This window comes from Trachymyrmex cornetzi, unplaced genomic scaffold (assembly GCF_001594075.2).
Source record: "Trachymyrmex cornetzi isolate Tcor2-1 unplaced genomic scaffold, Tcor1.1 scaffold59, whole genome shotgun sequence".
NCBI classification, from domain to species: Eukaryota; Metazoa; Arthropoda; class Insecta; order Hymenoptera; family Formicidae; genus Trachymyrmex; species Trachymyrmex cornetzi.
In genome coordinates, this window is record NW_017299903.1 from 748,175 (window position 1) to 766,209 (window position 18,035).

At 33.9% G+C, this 18,035-nt stretch overlaps 1 protein-coding gene across 1 annotated transcript; it reads right to left on the reverse strand.

Moving 5' to 3' along the window:
* Positions 1-13,408: 13,408 nt before the first annotated feature.
* PpV (Protein phosphatase V) lies at positions 13,409-16,208 on the reverse strand. The gene is made up of 7 exons (XM_018515709.1): positions 16,140-16,208; positions 15,890-15,985; positions 15,357-15,564; positions 15,184-15,263; positions 15,000-15,105; positions 14,703-14,864; positions 13,409-14,602 (listed from the first exon to the last, which is right to left on the reverse strand). The coding sequence occupies exons 1-7, from the start codon at positions 16,206-16,208 to the stop codon at positions 14,412-14,414; spliced, it is 912 nt and encodes a 303-aa protein (XP_018371211.1). The 3' UTR covers positions 13,409-14,411.
* Positions 16,209-18,035: the final 1,827 nt, after the last annotated feature.

The window sequence follows — 18,035 nt, forward strand, 5'->3', positions numbered from 1 at the left end:
GATGTTATACTAAAATCGAAAAAAAGTAAAAAATTTTTTTAACTTTTTTTTTATTTTAGTATAAAATCCACTGCACCACGTCAGGATTTTGCATTTACTTTAATCCTGTAAAAAGATTTTATATTTCATTTAGTCAATTCGGAGATTTTGGTCAAACTGCAATGTCGATAATTGGATCCCTCCAGCATCCCCTTAAGGGAATACTATTATCGATAAAACTAGTGTTTTTGACGTTTTTGTTCCTGTCGAATTTCTAGTGGTTTCACAGAATAAAAATTCCTTTTCTACGATTAAAATGTACATACTAATGTACTTGTTGCTGATGTATTTTGTGTTTAAAGCTGGAAAAAGAAAAATTACAGATTTCTTTATTCATTTTACCTTCAGCGTTTGTCGCCATACTATTATAAGATAAAAACGGATAAAGAAATCTGTAATTTTTTATTTTTTCCAGCTTTGAACACGAAATATATCAGTGACAAGTACATTTAGCATGTACATTTTAATCGTGGGAAAGGAATTTTTATTCTGAAATCACTACGAAAAACCTCAACAACAAAAACATCAAAAACTCTAGTTTTATGAGATGAAACAACCGGCCCTCAGTCAATTAAATAAATTAATTTCTTGATACGCGATAAATTTTGTGACAGTTAATTGTGATAATCAGTATTTTTTTCCTCTCTTCCTATTCTTCAACCCAGCACGTGACCACGAGCCGTACGTTCCAGAAATCAACACAAATTATAACACAGACCTTAGGCCTATTCGCCTAGGGATACTTGTCCATACTATAAGACTTAACTAAACGATGAGATACTTTATACAGTAAACGTTGTATATTATTTGACGTTAAGAAACGTTAGGTGTAACGGTTCCTGTATTCCCTGGACATCATCGTACGCTTGTCTCTCTGCTCAATTGGACAATCACGTGCGCGTGATAAGCTTTACTGAAGCTTTACTAAAGAAAAAAAATTCATCGTACACCTTGCGACCACTGATGAACAAGATACCATTGGTGAACGGAATTCGCTTATGATTGATTCGCTTACTATGTCAGTTAGCTTCATCCGAATGAAGAAATTGGGCATTATGGGATGAGCACTGCCACTTTGATGGATACTTAGTCTTTTTTCGAAAATGAATCCACATAGATTTCTTGTCTCATACCAGTAACAAAAAGTAGATTTAGCTTTTTTTAGCTACACTTACTTTTTACATTTTCAAAGAAATTGTATGTGCATTCAGATTTCGAAGAAAGAAAGAATGAAAGAAAAGAATAACAATATTATATATATTTTTTATATTATATATAATATATATATATATAATATAAAAAATGCAATTGAAAAGATCAATAAAAGAATAATCTGTACTTGTTAATAACATTAATTGGTATATCCCTCGTTATACTAAAAAATGTGAAAAAATGGAATATCAATAGCAATTCATATTGACGCAATACTACATTTTGCAATTATCCGAAATGTGTATAATTATATGGATTCGCTGTTATAATTTAAATTGCCATCAATAACATTTTTTAATATTTTAAGATATCGATAGATTCACTAACAAAGTACAGAATGGACTTGATCTTGTCTTTGACAGATCTGCCATCGAGTTAGCATTGTGCAATATGAACGTACATATGTAAAAGTAGTATGTTACTCGCTCTGTTCTTCGTCTCTTTTTTCTATTTTTTTTCAGTTATATATTCTTATTGTCTTCTCTCTTGTTATTGTTAACTCATAAAATCGTTGCGTACTGTTTGCTAAGAAATTTTTCGTGTCATGTCCTATTTATTGTCAGTTTGATGTATAAGTACATATATGGTGGCAAAATAAGTATCGGTCGTGAGAAAAAATTTTGAGTTTTGAAAGCGACCGAGTTCAATCTCTTGTAGAGAGATTGAATATTTTATACATGTAATAAATATAAATACTATATGCATATCGCTAATAACACACTTTATCCGGGATACATCCTAAGGATGTCCTTAAGATGTTCAAAGAACGTACGGACGTCCTTTGGACGTCATCAGGACGTCTCCTGGAGGTCTATGTTGTTAGGGATAATATAATATAATTATATTAATTATATATGGATATTATATTAATATATATATTATATACATATATGTATATAATATATATATTAATATAATATCCATATATAATTAATATAATTATATTAATTATATATGGATATTATATTAATATATATATTATATACATATATGTATATAATATATATATTAATATAATATCCATATATAATTAATATAATTATATTAATTATATATGGATATTATATTAATATATATATTATATACATATATGTATATTATGTATATTTTTTTACAGGATTTCCATGAATCAGCGTTGTTTCTTTCGTTCACGAATCCTTTGTGAGCCATATAGAATATAGGCCGGTATTCATAGTTGATTCTTATATTCAAGACCGTCTTAAGTTCAATCTTGAGGCGTCACGAATCAATCAGAAGATTGCATTAACATCTTAAGACATTACTCAAGACGGTCTTGAAATAAGAATTATACTCTTTAATAATTAATTTTGTGTTTAATAATTTCGGCGACTGAAACTATTATACAGATATGGAAAAAGTGAAACGAGCTTACTTTTTAAATAACTTCAGATAATTTTTTCTTGAATTTGAAGCTTTAATGTTCAATTATTAACATATTATTATAATTGTTAAAATCATATCTAATTACTAAAATGAAATTTATAAAATTTAACTTATTTAACCTTGAAAATATTTCATTTAATTATAAAATTAAGTAGTTGCGAATATGAAAAAGTTTGAAAATATATAATAAAGTAGAATTTGATTTGAAAAAAAGTAGGTATTTCTTTAAAAAGTTCAAGTTAAAAGATTCGGAGAACAAAAGGAGCCACGATCATTCCATGGAATATAGGGTGTGTTCTGAGTTACACATGAAGTACATGATGTATCATTTTATCCTTCTTTATTATTTGGTCAACAACAATGACAAATGATGCATCATGCGCTTTATGCGTAACTCGGAATGAACCCATACTCTGTATCTATATTTTATAAAAGAAAAAATGTGCAACACACACAACATCGATGTCTGGGAGTACAGTAGCTGCTTACGGGAGAGCTAAAGCGTTGGATCAGCAAGACTTAGGGCATTATATTACAAAGAGTATTATCATGCCCAACCCTTTAATATTTAAGTGCGAGTGAGAGTCTATCGAGCAAAAGAAAAATAAGGAAAAAAAAGAAATCTAACAAAAAAGAAAAAAATATAAAGAAAAACCGTGAAAAACCAGTGCGCGCCTCTCGTTTGTGGGTTCAACTTTGTGTACATATTGTACGAAAGATTTAATAATATAACTATGTTGAAAATACTAGTCCTGTCTTTGTATAATTCCGTGTTGAATATTTATTGTGCTCGCGACAGTCGCAAACGGCGCCGCCATAATGCTCCTGTGATTATAGGAAAGCGAACAAAAATGTGTGCGCAAAATTTTTTGTATTACTTGATCCATTTCTCGCATTTGCCGGCAATATAGAATACAAATTTAGCACGTGCATTATAAACAGCGAACGTCTTCATAATGAAAATAATCACATTCAGCAAAATGTTTATATTTTGCAAATGTTGGAAGATTTCTTCGCTTACAAAATTGTTCCTCAGGATATAAAAGTATGATCCAGTCATCGCAAAAAAACTTCCAACAATTACAAAATAAACATTCTGCTGATCACAACCGACGTGCATTACTTAGAGCCGATTGTTTGACCTTTTGGTAAATTTTATCTATTGGGTAAGTAGCAAGATTACCCAATCACATGCTCGGATTGCCAGATTTACCTAACAGGTAAATCTGGTTTGGTAAAATGTACCAAAAGGTGGAACAACTGGTCCTCTTAATGCTGAAAGTGCAGTATATATGTAAAATAATCCCACAATAGCGTACGTCTTCCAAAGCCACTTATACTGAGAGCTTTCCAACAAGAGACACAGATGACACAGTGAATCTTTGTTGTTTGCCAATGCCTAGATAGCCAAATGCAGTGTATTTGCTGATATGTTACTGAAAGCGTTACAGCAACCAATTTCGACAAACTCAGGACAAGGTAAGACAATTATGTTCGTCGCGTTGAACTCAATGGAATTCGAATTCTTGCGATGGCAAATTGATGACAACATGTCAGCATGAATATCCTCGACAACAACTCGTGTTGTCATATTGGCTGCGTTCAGTAGACTCAGCAGTTTTGCAACTGTTTTATGATTTGTCGCGCTGATTGGATTATACTTTTAGATTTAAAGGAATAGTCCTATCTCAGCGAAGAATCACAAAACAGTTGCAAAACTGTTGAGTCTGCTGAACGCAGCCATTGTCAGCATTTTGTTAGCAACAAACTGCAATTAAAAAACTTCGTAGCTTGAAGACATTTGCAACAACGGATGGAAATCATTATATAGGATGTCCGGTAAGTTTTGACAAAGCGCTAGTGTGTTGATAAAACGAACTAAACTGGACCGAAAAGTCCTCTATTTTGCAATTTTCGTAATAGTTAACAAGATATTAATTACTAAATATCGTTGAATATTGGTTTTCAATAATTTGTTACTCAAATACTATTAACTTTACAGAAAAACAGCGAGAGAGACAAAAATTGTTTATTTTCTTCTCATAAAATTTTGAGAATTTTTTCAAAATTTTTTTAGAATTTTTTAACACTGTATTTCCTCATGTTGGTAAAAATAATTACCAATAAGAAAATACGGTACTAAGAAGTTAATAAAAAATTCTGAAAAAATTCTTAGAATTCTATGAGAAGAAAATAAACAATTCTTGTCTCTTGCAATCTTTCTGTAAAATTGATAGTATTTGAGAAAAAAATTATTGAAGGCCAATATTCAGCAATTTTTAATAATTAATATCTTGTTAACTATTGCGAAAATTGCAAAATGGTGGAACTTTTCGACTCAGTTTAGTCCGTTCTATATACGAGCGTTTTGTCAAAACTTACCGGACATTCTATATATGTTTTGTTGCTGTCATATTGCCAACAACATAAGGTGCGTTCCGTATCGCGCATGATGTGCATGATGCATCCATTGTCCTTGTTTAACATATGGTGAGCAACAAGGATGAACTATGCATTATGCGCATCATGCGAGAAACGGAACGCACCCATAATGTATCACCACTGTTCACAGTTGCTCTAGAAATTTCGACAACTGATTACATATATAAGCAATCATGTTGTATTCATAATGTGTCCTATTTTAATGTCAGTAAATGTACAGCAAATATATAACAACATATGCAATGCATTAGTTTGCACAATGTGCTATTTAATAGCTATTATATCACTCTTGGCTATCTGGGTATTAAACAAAGATTAAATGATCACTGTGTTACACAGTATCGCTTGTTGGAAAGCTCCCATTAAAAATTTTTAGACGATATTTAATAAATCTTCGGAAAATATTTAATTTCGAATTAAATTAAAGTTTTCAATATTTGTGCCTAAAGCATCTCTCTAAAAGTAAAACTGATTGAAATTTGTCTTACGGATAAGTTTATTGTCCTTTTTTTCTATTTCTGCAATCAGGTTACGTAGATCTAAAGCAATATCCTGATTGGCTCATCGGCTTAAGTTTACGTCTTAAGGTTATTGTTACAGAAATTTTGTCTGCGGTAGCTCTTAGCACGCTAACATCGTTGTAAACGCGTTCTGAATACGAATTCTTAATTTATTTAACTTAACAGCTGAAAATGATATGCGACGTCGCGGATTCATTCTCAGATCTGTCACTGTTTCATGTAGATCACCTCAGTCCTGATACTACACGATCTTAGGCCGAAATCCATAGTCCATTCTTAATCTTAAGACAATTTCAAACAATGTCTTAAGATGCTAATACGGCTATCTGATTGGTTCATGACATTTCAAACACTAGCTTAAGGAGATGCTGGAGTGTCCTGTTTTACCATTAATTTTTAAAGACTCTTTTCTCTTAATTGTGTTTATGGATTGAAAAGTCCTTCTCCACAATTAAAGTGTCGACAACAACACAGACTGCCAGCTACAATTTAATACGAAAAATGAAAGAAAATTAAAAATTGTAGTTTTGTCACCAGCTTCTGCAGTCAACTCGTCACAATATGTGCTGCATATAAGAGTTTCAGATTTTACCCGGTTAAAATAAGTAGCCAGCAGCCTACAGAAAACCTCGAAGAACAATCCTATACTTTTAGAAACGAGGTAGGAGCTATAATATAAGAGAAAAGAGTCGCCGAAAATTTCGTTTGCATATTACGAGTGAAATTAACGTGAAGCCATGAAACCGAGCAATATTTTAGTTGATCTTTTTCTAAGAGATGACGTTACAATATGTCAGATAAGGACAGATGAATGCGTTTGAGCGAGACACAACGATATATAATAAGCATAAAAAATGAATAAAAGATGTCACTATTATCGAATTTGGAATTTAAAAAAGTCTGTACTACCTTGATTAAGTTCGACCGTCACTCCAGCATCCCCTTAAGACTATAATCTCAAATCTTGAGCGACATCTATGGATTCCGCCCTTAGTGCATTGTAGCATTTAATCCATGCCGACGCGACATTTAAGTTCTTAGCGTAAATTTAATTTTATACAATTAAATATTCATTTACGTAAATTTCTTTTTTTTTTAATTTCTTATCCTGTTTTTGTATGGAAAATTTATATATTGAACACGTATCTTCTTTTACTTCCTCTTGATCAGAGTAAAGAAATCGGCGCGCGCCCCTTGCTTCGATTACATTGAAAGAGTAGCACAAGAAGAAATGCAAACGTTTAACCCAGAAACGATAGTAAGGAAGGAAAATACAATAAGCACCGGGTTGATTAGAGAGAGAGAGAGAGAGAGAGAGAGAGAGAGAGAGAGAGAGAGAGAGAGTGCGTGTGTGTGCGTGCGTGCGTATTTGAATGGAAAGAAGAGAGAAAGAGAAAGAAAGAGATACTTTTTCAATGAGTGAGTCAAAAGTTACCATATTTCTACCTACGTTTAGGAAGAAGTACATTTTTATTATCTCGTTTATCTTCGATTATATTCCTTTTATAATTGAGATTTCAGCGCCATTGCGTGAATCGCCGCTCTGTCGGAAACTGTGTACCGCCCTTTGCGATATCGACGTCTATTATAAAAGTAGCCACGGTAGTGTCGCTGCGCGTAGCTTAGCGCCGAGACACTACCAGTGTCTCCAGATAGTAACTTTCTTTGATATACATATATCGTGTATCTCGCTGCTAATTTTTTTCTTCTGCAACGCAGTGAGAAGCATGTCGATAAAAGTCAATTACGTTGTGCATTATGTTCATAAAAATTGTGATAAAAAGTGTAAGGGCTATCACACACAAAATGACATAGGTTTTTAGCAGGTTCTTGCCTTTAATTTTTCGTTGAATCTAAGTGTAGAGAGAATCACTAATCATATTAAAGAATCACTAAGCGCTAACTGATTAGTTTTCTCTGCTGAACGCAGTCATAAGCTGCATAACTATAACATAAAGTCGCTAAACCAATGAGCATCCAATATAAAAACGTCATATCGATTTACATAAGATGCTCATTGGTAGCAGTTTAGCGGCCTTAAAGGTATATCCACACAAATTTGCATAGCCGCATAAACGTATGCATAAAAAAAATTATCCAATCTTAATTTTACGTGCGACTTTATAAGAGAAATGCAATTTGTGTGGATATATCCTAACTATGTGGTTATGCAGTTTATGTATAGGGAGTTTTTGCAATATCGTTTTCAACAGATACAGTAAACGCTGAAGTCAAATTCTTCTTAACAATTAATTAAAAAAAGGATAACGTGATTTTAGTGATCTTCGTATCTGGATCCACGTTATTGCAAAAACTAATTTGTGTGTAATGGCCCTTATGAGCTTTCTACAGCCAGTATTCATAGTCTGATCTTATATTTAAACCCGTCTTAAGTATAGTCTTAAGATGAACCAATCAGAGAACCGTATTAGCATTTTAAAACATTACTTATGACAGTCTTAAAATAAAAATCAACTATGAATACCGTCCTACAAGATATTAGGGAGTTTTTGCAATAGGGAGTTTTTGCAATAACGTGAATTCAGATACGGTGAACGCTAAAGCCATGTTATCCTTTTCTTAATTAGTTGTTAAGAAGAAGATAACCTAACCTTAACGTTCACCGTATCTGGATAAACGGTATTGCAAAAACTCCCTAATAACGTAAATCAAGATACGGTGAATGCTAAAGTCACGTTATCCTTTTCTTAATTAGTTGTTAAAAAAAAGATAACCTAACCTTAGCGTTCGCCGTATCTGGATAAACGGTATTGTAAAAACTCTTTAATATCTAATGAACCTTCTACAATAAGCCATTAGTCATAAATCAGAAGTCAGAAACTAAAAATTGACGACTGTGATTGATCAATTTTCAACTTCTAATTTCTACTTTATGACTAATAGGCTTTCTACAATGAGCTATTTATTAAGGCCCGTCTACAATACACGGAGTAAGAAGTAAGAGTAAGAAATTGACCAATCACAGTCGAATGTGAGAAGAATAATCGACTGTGATTGGTCAATTCCTTACTCTTACTTCTTACTCCGTATATTGTAGACGACGCCTTAAGTTTTAAGTCTTAAATCATAAGACATTAAGGGGTATGGCCACCCTAGCGAGCATAAAAACAGCAATAAGTTTAAAAATTTTTTTTAGTTTAAAAAATAATTTAATATAAAATCTAATTAAAGCACTGGTTATTGCATACACACACAACACAACACACACACAACACATTGAAGTCCACTAAAAATTTTTTTTTGTATTTTTTGCATCCAAAATGGCGGCGCTACCGATGACAAAATCTAGCACGTTTTTATGGAGGTGCTCCGGGGCATGACATTTAGCATTCACAAATTTTGACCTAGAGCAAAAAAAAATTTTTTTTTAATGTACATTGAAATACCTAAAGAAGTACGTAGGGGTTTGTAAAAATATTGATATTTTCAAAAATGACGGACATTTGAAGTCACACTTGCATTTTTTGCTAAAAATTTTGTTCAAAAACTGTTCATAAAATAATAAGTTTTTTATATATCGAAAAACCCCTACGTACTTCACCCCTACGCTCAGCAAGCGCTCAGCTTGCGCTCATTTTTTTCGTTATAAATTCAATTGTTACTTATTTTTGTGATAATAAAGTATCGAAAAAGCAAAAAAATTTTTCGATTTTTTTGAAAATTCTAGGGTGGCTATACCCCTTAATTAATCACAGTCGAATGTGAGAAGAAAAATCGATTATGATTGGTTAATTTCATATAGCTTAAGACTTAAATTAAGCTTAGGTAATGATTTATTGTAGAAAGCCTATAATAGCGTATTGTAGAAGGCCCATAAGATTTAAGTCTTAAACCGTGAAACATTAACCAATTATTTTCGAATACGAAGAGAATAATCGATTATGATTAGTCAATTTCTTATAGCTTAAGACTTAAAGCTTGGGTAATAACTTAATTATTGTAGAAAGACCATTATGACAGAACGGTAACGTTTACTGCGCAGCGTAAGTTATGGCTTCTGTACACTAGACGCGGAAACACTTGCCACGCGACAAAATGTGATGCGATTCCTGGTGAAAATTTTTCTCAGAATTTTTCATATAATTTTTCAGAATTTCTATATAATTTTATAACTTTCTCACATTTTTTATACGAATTGGAACATTTCTCAGAAAATCTACATCTTTTCTCAGAATTTATATATGTTAATTATGAAATATCGTAAGATTTCTAAGATTCTTTTGTAAGTATAATTTCTGATGAAATGTTTTAAAATCTAAAAAGTTTAAAAATATTTTAAAATTATGACTAAATTAGGCTAGTGAGAGTCAAGCAACGTTGAACGGCGCAAAGATAGGTGAAAACCATACTCAGATGTTAGCTTAAAGTCTTCTGTATTTGGACGTTTCGACTCTCTTTGGAGTCATCCTCAGCAATAAAGATACAATCTAATTGACTTACATGTCCTCGATGATTAAGTCACTCGCAAATTGGCAAGGATGCAGCGTTGTTAATCACCATAGGACATGAAGCGTGTCGCGAAGCCATGTAATAATCATAAGAACTCACAATTATATATAAATTTGAATAATATCGACATGTTCAACTGTCAGTATATATTGACATGTCGCTCGGAATTGAGTTGTTCTCGATGTAAGAGAGACTAAAAATATTTTTTTTTAATTATGGGACGAGAAATTTCAGAATATTTCGGAATTCACTTGTATGAAAAATTCTGAGAGAAGATGTAAACTTTCTAAATATTTCTAAATATTTCTGAAAAATGTTCCAATTCGTATGAAAATTATGAAAAAAGTTTTCATCAGGGGTAGCCAGTAAGTTTACAGCTCCTAACATATTCATTGATTACCGCGTCGCATTTTGCCACGCGGCAAGTGTTTCCGCGTCCAATATGCAAGAGCCATTAGCGCACTAGTCAATCATTCTTTCACTTTTATGGAAAAGCGATAAACTGATTGGCTCTCGCGCCAATTTCCATCGCGCGGCAAGCATTGCCGCGTTCTGTATACAAGAGCCATTATGGTAACTATGTTTACGCGGATACTCAGGCTATGGTCACTTGATGCTACGAATGCTTCGAAACATTTTTTGATTGGTCAATCAGTAAAATTCTTTTTTCCGATTGGTCAATCAAAAGTTTCGAAGCATTTGTAGCGTCAAGTGAACCTTAATCGGATTTAATAACATCCGTAGTTAAAAACTGGCCAATCACAGTCTTTCCATTCATCGGAGGAATAGCTATGATTGGCCAGTTTCATAACTACGGATGTTATTAAATACAATTAAAGGTATCCGTGTAAATGTAGTGTTCTGCCTCCGTTTTTCGTAAACAAAACGTCATACAAGTCTGTCTTTTTAAAACAAGCACCTCGCAATGTATTATATACAGATTTAATCGTAAATATATAATACAAGTAATTAAAAGACTGATGAAGGTCGCTGATTTCGATACATTGATAAAATCATGTTACTCAATGAATTAGATCAGTTAATTGTAATAACATTTAACTTTAATGTTTTTATTCAACATCTTTGTCGGCTTTTTTGTTGCATGAAAAAAATGTCGCACATATACAACGAAAGTTAGTGCATTTGTTAATATTCAAGTTTTATTGCGAGATTACGATTTCAAAGTTAACGTAATATGATTTAGAATATAATAAAAATTACAATCATGGTATATAATCGCAATTCATAAGGTTGAAAATTATCACAAATAGTTAGATGCGCGTATGTAACTAAAAAAAAGAATTCATAACTTCGGTAGAATAAACAAATACATCATTAGCCATAATTCTATCGATTTGATCGAGAGTTTTTGGTTTCAGACAAAGCAGGCCGAATTTCACGCGTGGCGCGTGAACGCCCCTGTATTTTTATGAATAAATAAGATATTTAAAGAAAAAAAAGAAGTAAAACTGAAGTCTGTTTGGAAATGCCTTTCATAGGGATTATAAATGTAGATAATATATTATACATATTGAACAGAAATACACTATATTATTATATATAAATATATATATATATATAATTCTGTACAATTCCTTCCTTATCTCATGCTTATCATACTTTGGTCTCGCTATCACAATATATCGGGAGTATAATAGATAATCAAAGAATTGGAAAGAATACGGGCGTTAGGCGCAGAAGACGTCGCGCAAATTGCGTGTTTGTTGAATAAAGAAGTTTCAAGCTTCATAGGTGTATTATTTGCGCGACGTCTTCTGCGCCTGACTCCTAACGCCCGTATTATTTTCAATTCTTTGATTTATAAGGAGTCTTGATTAGTTTGGTTTGTTATACGGATAATAGATAATGCTAGCAGGTACGATTTTTTGCGTATTTTTATTACAGACGTTCTTCATTACATTAACATAACAAAGTTTATACTTTCAAGGTACACGATGATCGTTTTAAAATGGTGTCTACCTGTGAGATCTTTAAGAATTATGCGCAGTGTTCAAGCTCCTGCACGGAGCATATTAAGCTAAATTAGTCTTCATTTTATTTTATTTTGCAAGTTGTCTTTATATTTGTTCTCTCTCGCGAATTTACCGATTATTTATCGAGTCGTCGCAAGCGCTTGGACACTTCGATAAGATTAAAGCGATCACAGACAGAGGCATTCCGGTAGACGAAACGCCGCGAACATCCCGATAGTAGATACAGAAGCTAATACTTTATTTTAAAGGACTTCTATGTTACCTGTATCATATGCAGGGCGTTCCCGTCGTTACGACACCTGTTTCACGACTCGGAGGCTGCAAATGTAGTGAGTCGAGTTTGTAACGCAAGCTCCGTGTCCCGATTCGTTCTAGATGCGCTCATTTACCTAATGTAATACGTTACTCGTGTAAAGTATCGTACAATTGTTACGTTATAATAATTGTAGTACAAATAGAGAATATCTCGCGCATGTGATGTAAAAATGTAAGAGTAGATCTAAAAAGTAGTAAAATCGTGAAACGTAAACATCGTAGAAAAGTTTGACGAAAAATAAAAATTTTGTTTTCAAATAGTAGCGGAAGATTTATGGAATAAAAAAAGGGTGATAAAAATTTCCTCATACGCATTCTCGGGTCTTAAGCTCTGGTGTTTGTATGATTCGTCGTCCTTATGTTAGTTCGTCTATGATTATCTGTCAATAAGAAAGCAATTATATTTCTAGTAGACCGTCGTGTTATATAGTCCTGAAGGCACTGTTCAAAAGTTTCTTGTATTTCTTGGATTATAACGGGTTCTCACAAAACTTCTTCGAATGATGCGACAAGGAGAGTCGTTATAAACATCGACATGACATTGCACCTTCGGTCTATATCACAAAATTCAAAATAGAGTAGTCTCAACTTGACAATCTATGCCACAATGCCAATGCCAATGTATTTGTTAGGTCTGTGATCGGTTAGGAATTATCGTGAGCTAGCAAAAATCGATGGTCAGAATTCAGGCTTATGATACGCAATGGCTGGTGTGTGCATTTCCATTTATTATTACAATTATGTCATATCAATATCGTATCATTATATTACACAAACGCTTATTAATTTAGAGGCACATTGCTAAGGGTCTCGGTTTTTTCTCTTTTTAAGTTGCTCCCTACATTAATGAACTTATAACAATTAGCGATTTGGCATACGATATTGGAAATTGTACAAAAATTCAAAGGATGCAATAGTTTTTGAAAATATTGCTTTGTACATATATGTATATAAAAAAGAAAAGTGACAAACGAATGGTTTTTTTTTTAGAAAAAAATATCAATATGTGTCAAGATAGTTTAGCGATAGTATTTGAGCTCAATATTTCTTAAAATTAAGCATAAAAAATGTCATGTGCTAAAAATAATAAGAGAACTCTCTATATATATAGATGCTATAACGATTCCGCTATCGGATTTCCTATCTAAACAGGAAAGCTTTGGCTACTGCTACACGCTATTTGTACTTCGGCGAAAAAGGGCCGAATTTACGATTCTTGCTAAGAACATTGATTGCGCATTTAGAAAAAAAAAAACAGCACGCAGCACACACAGTACCTAAATCAGCAACAGATCACTTATATGTTTAGGAAGACCTTAACAGTACTATATATATGCTCACGCTTTAATAAACCTGAATTCTACGCACGATTGTAAAGTCAGATAAGCATTCACTGTACTCAGAGAGTGTATTTCTTACCGGAATGTTTGAACGTGATATTTCTTTTTTTTTCTTTTTATTTATATACAGCACTGGACTATTCGCATTATTTGCGCTCATAAATTATTTAAAAGTCTTTTGAACATTTAAGTCCAGAATGCTGCTCTGAGATATGAATGCTCTACAGAATGTACATAGTAGACAGCAAAAGCGTCTAGACCACAGAATGTTCACATTTGCTCTAATGCAAAATATCATTTTCTTTTTTTCTCGAGCCACAAAAAACAGGCTGATGCAATGGCAGATACTATGTATTAATATATAAAAGTTAGCTTTACAATATGTAAAACCTGATAAAGTTCTTAAAAAATCTAAAGAACATTCCCTGAATAAGAGTAATCACACCACAATTCAGTCCTCTAAGTATCGTACTTTGATCGTAGAACGCATCAAACAATTTCTTTCAAAGGAATTAAAATTTTCTAGAGTATAATCGGTTTGTGATATATTTTCACTAATGTATGGTTCCGTCATGGTACCAGCCTGGATCTGGTCGATCAAATCATGTAATTCCGTAGAGTCTAGACACAGATATTTCTCTTCTGCATCCGTACAAATGAGCCGCTAAGATAGATCACAAAAAGTACGGAGTGGGCGTTAGAGGTGGAATTACTCTCTCGGAATCAGGCACTGCCTGGAACAGCACGGGTGTTCTTTGATCTACTGTTGTGAATTGCATGATACTAGCTATGTTACCACATCGATAACAATAATTTGGGGCTGACCACACTGTGACAAGTTTGTCATTAAACATGTACCTGTAACCTGTAAGATAAAAGAATGTATACCATCAATATATATTTTCAAAAAATTACTTCAGATTATAAAATATTAATTGAAATATTTGTATTAAGCAAAGATATACCTTCCTGAACTAGTTGATGTGCCCTACAGATGAGTTTAAGATCATTCACTTCCATGAACATATAAGTCACTTTACTGCCAAATAACCAACCTGCGCCACGTGGACTTACTGTCCATGTTTCTACATCCTCTGGATCAGACCAAACCAAATCACAGAAAGCACCTGTAATTAAACAAAGATGTTTAATTATTATAATATATTATACGTTAATGTTATTATCTGACAATAATACAATATATCGAAATAACATAATTTTTATTTTACATCGGAATATTATGTTAAACATTTAATACATACCTTTGTGTGGAATCTCTTGATTCCTTTCGATTGTTCTAATTTGATCTAGTGTTCTAATAGCCGGAGACAATCCACCATGTACACAAAGAACCTGTTCATCAATTAACTGAAACAGAATTTTGTTCAAGTATAATAAAATATAAAAAATTGTAATTTTTAAAAGATCTTTTATACAAATACTCACGGCAGCAACTGTGAGCAAGTCAAATACCCTACAACAGTACTTCCAAGCATTAGCATTGCCGTACTTGTTTTGACATTCATCTAGAATAAACAAAGAAAATGTGTGAAATCAAAGTTTTGTTATATACAAATACAAACAAGTCATCAGAAAAGAAAATAACATTATATGCTTACCATAAAATCCATAAACATGTGTGATTTGTCTAGATTCATGATTACCACGTAGTAACGTTATTCTGTCAGACCATTTAGCTTTAAGTGTGAGCAGACGAGTAAATGTTTCTAAGCTGTAGTAACCCCGATCGACAAAATCTCCCAGGAATATGTAATTTGTATCTGGTACGGGGCCACCATTGCGAAACAGTTCCTCTAAATCATAGAACTGCAATAGCACAAGAAGATAAATAATCTGAAGTATATTTACATCATAACTATATAAATAACTATTAGTACAGTTATAAAATATAAAGATCAAGAGTCATTATAAAATAGATCATAAAAGACAAATAGATCTGGAGACACAGTAGTGTCTCAGTACCAGGCAAACCCAGCGACACTACCATGTTCCTTTTAACAATAAATGGATGAATATGATGGATCTGTTGCGACGCTAATTCGGAAGATTAAAATCCTAAAATTTTGTCGATTCCGTAGCGACAAACGATGATGCTCCGATTTTGAGGTTAGGGTGTAGATCCGGAATTTACCTGACCGTGTATATCGCCGCATACTGTCACCGGAGTAGATACAGGCTGGATGTTTGACTCCTCCAGTAATAAATCACATACCACGTCACAGAGTTTCTGTCGACAACGATAAAAGTTAACGCGATAAGTAACTCAGGAGGGGCAAAACGCGTAAGCTGCGTAGGTGAGTAATTTAATCAGCACTTATGTTCGCGCGACCGTTACCGCGCAGAAAACGGCACGACCGGCACACATCGTAAGTACAATTTACCTTGAGATCATTCTCGGGTAAGTATTTGCATTCTTTCGCGATATCTATCCATTTATCTATGTCTGACATTTTGAAATCACACAGTAAGAAAATACCAATACTGATCGCGCCCTCATACAGCTACGACGTCTCACTCTCCGTGCGCGCCCAATGGTGCTGGATCTTAGGGTGAAATCACACGGTGCGGAATAGGACTGTGTAGAGCCCTAGATACCAAAGATGCGACATTGCGTCGGTTGGGTTAGGTCGTCAGCGCCATTTTAATTCAGTATAGGTACCTTCATCGACATCTAGAATGGACCGCTGATGGCAATGGTGGGGGTAGAAAGACGATTAGAGTGAGAGGCAGTAATAATAAGATCGTTCTTTCTCTGTTTACTGAAGCCTGATTAGTTGTTGTTAATCCAACAACCAATCAGGCTAGTTAGAAACAACAGTAAACAGAGAAAGAACGATCTTATTATTCCTGCCTCTCACTCTAATCGTCTTTCTTCCCCCACCATTGCCATTCTAGATGTCGATGGGTACCTTCTTCTTCTTCTTCTTATTAATTTAATTGGCCCAGGCCCTCGACAACGGGGTGAACATGGCCATGCTTACTAATCACAGTTAAAACCGGAATCGTTTTTCAAAAATTAATGAAATGATGCAATACCCGAAGCAGGGCAGACGAGCGTCCGTCCTACTCGAGCAAGCAAACGAGACTTTTCGATGGGTACCTTAGAACATATATAAGTGGAAGAGGCATTGCTTATACTTCCCATGACTCGCGCTGATGCAAACATCTGTGGAATAAATGTTCCCAATGCGCATGCGCAGCATCACATTTTACCCACAGTGTAATGTATGTACGAATATGTAAAAACACTAAACCAACTGCACAATTCACACAGATGACGGTGCTGCGCATGCGCATTGCAAACGTTTATCCCTTACTACCTTTCTCTCTCGCACAGATATGGCTTCACGTTCAGCGCCCTATGCCTCTTCCATTTATATATGTTCTAAGCCTATGCCCCTTCCATTTATATATGTTCTAAGATAGGTATTTATAACCATAAGGTGTTTTTTCATGCTGACGCTCGACGCTCATTTTCAACTGTTTACTGTGTCAAAATAAATCACAAGATCAAAATTGACGTTTGATATTCGCCAATTTCTATCACGTTACTTATTTTGACGACGAAAATGAGCGTCGAGCGTCGGAATGAAAAGGCATCTTTATAAGCTAATAACAGCTGATGCATTACATGAAGAAAGTTAAATTGTTAGAAAAAGAAGAAAGCATAGTATGTATGTACTTATGTAGTATGTACTTAATAGTAAATACATTATACGTACATACATTATTATAACGTTTTCGGCCTGGCCAGGTTTGCACCAACCTAGGTTGGATTAATGGCGTTTTGTGCTCTCCTATTGGTAGAGCGGGTGACGTCGACCAATAGGAAAGATTAACCCAGGTTGGTGCAAACCCGATCGGGCCGAAAACGCTATTATGCTGGATTCACACTGTATACGATTTTCGTCGTACAACGCTCTTCAACCAATCAGAAAACAGAATTCCGATGATACGAAGCAAAATCCATAGGAATCCTGTTTTCTGATTGGTCGAAGAGCGTCGTACGACGAAAATCGGATGCAGTGTGAATCCAGCATTAGACTCTATACGTAGAGTCCTAGGACTCTAATTATACGCAGTAATGAATTAAAATGGCATTCTGATCACGTGAGTTAGACAGCCAATCAGACCATACCCTTCAATGTTGCATCTCTGTTATATAGGCCTCTAGCTACATTCAGCAAACTCAACAGTTGAATGAACGCTCGCTGTTATTGGTGTATTTTAGATCGTCTAACCAAATTTTAGATCTAGAAGAATACATCAATAGCAGC

Bases quoted from the DNA above. Each gene is read 5' to 3' on its own strand.
- PpV (XM_018515709.1), bottom strand. From the start codon at position 16,208: ATGTCAGACATAGATAAATGGATAGATATCGCGAAAGAATGCAAATAC. The intron at 15,264-15,356 runs GTAAGCATATAA...TGTTTATTCTAG, and splicing joins ACATGTTTATGGATTTTATG to ATGAATGTCAAAACAAGTAC. The intron at 14,865-14,999 runs GTATGTATTAAA...GTTTAATTACAG, and splicing joins TCAAGAGATTCCACACAAAG to GTGCTTTCTGTGATTTGGTT.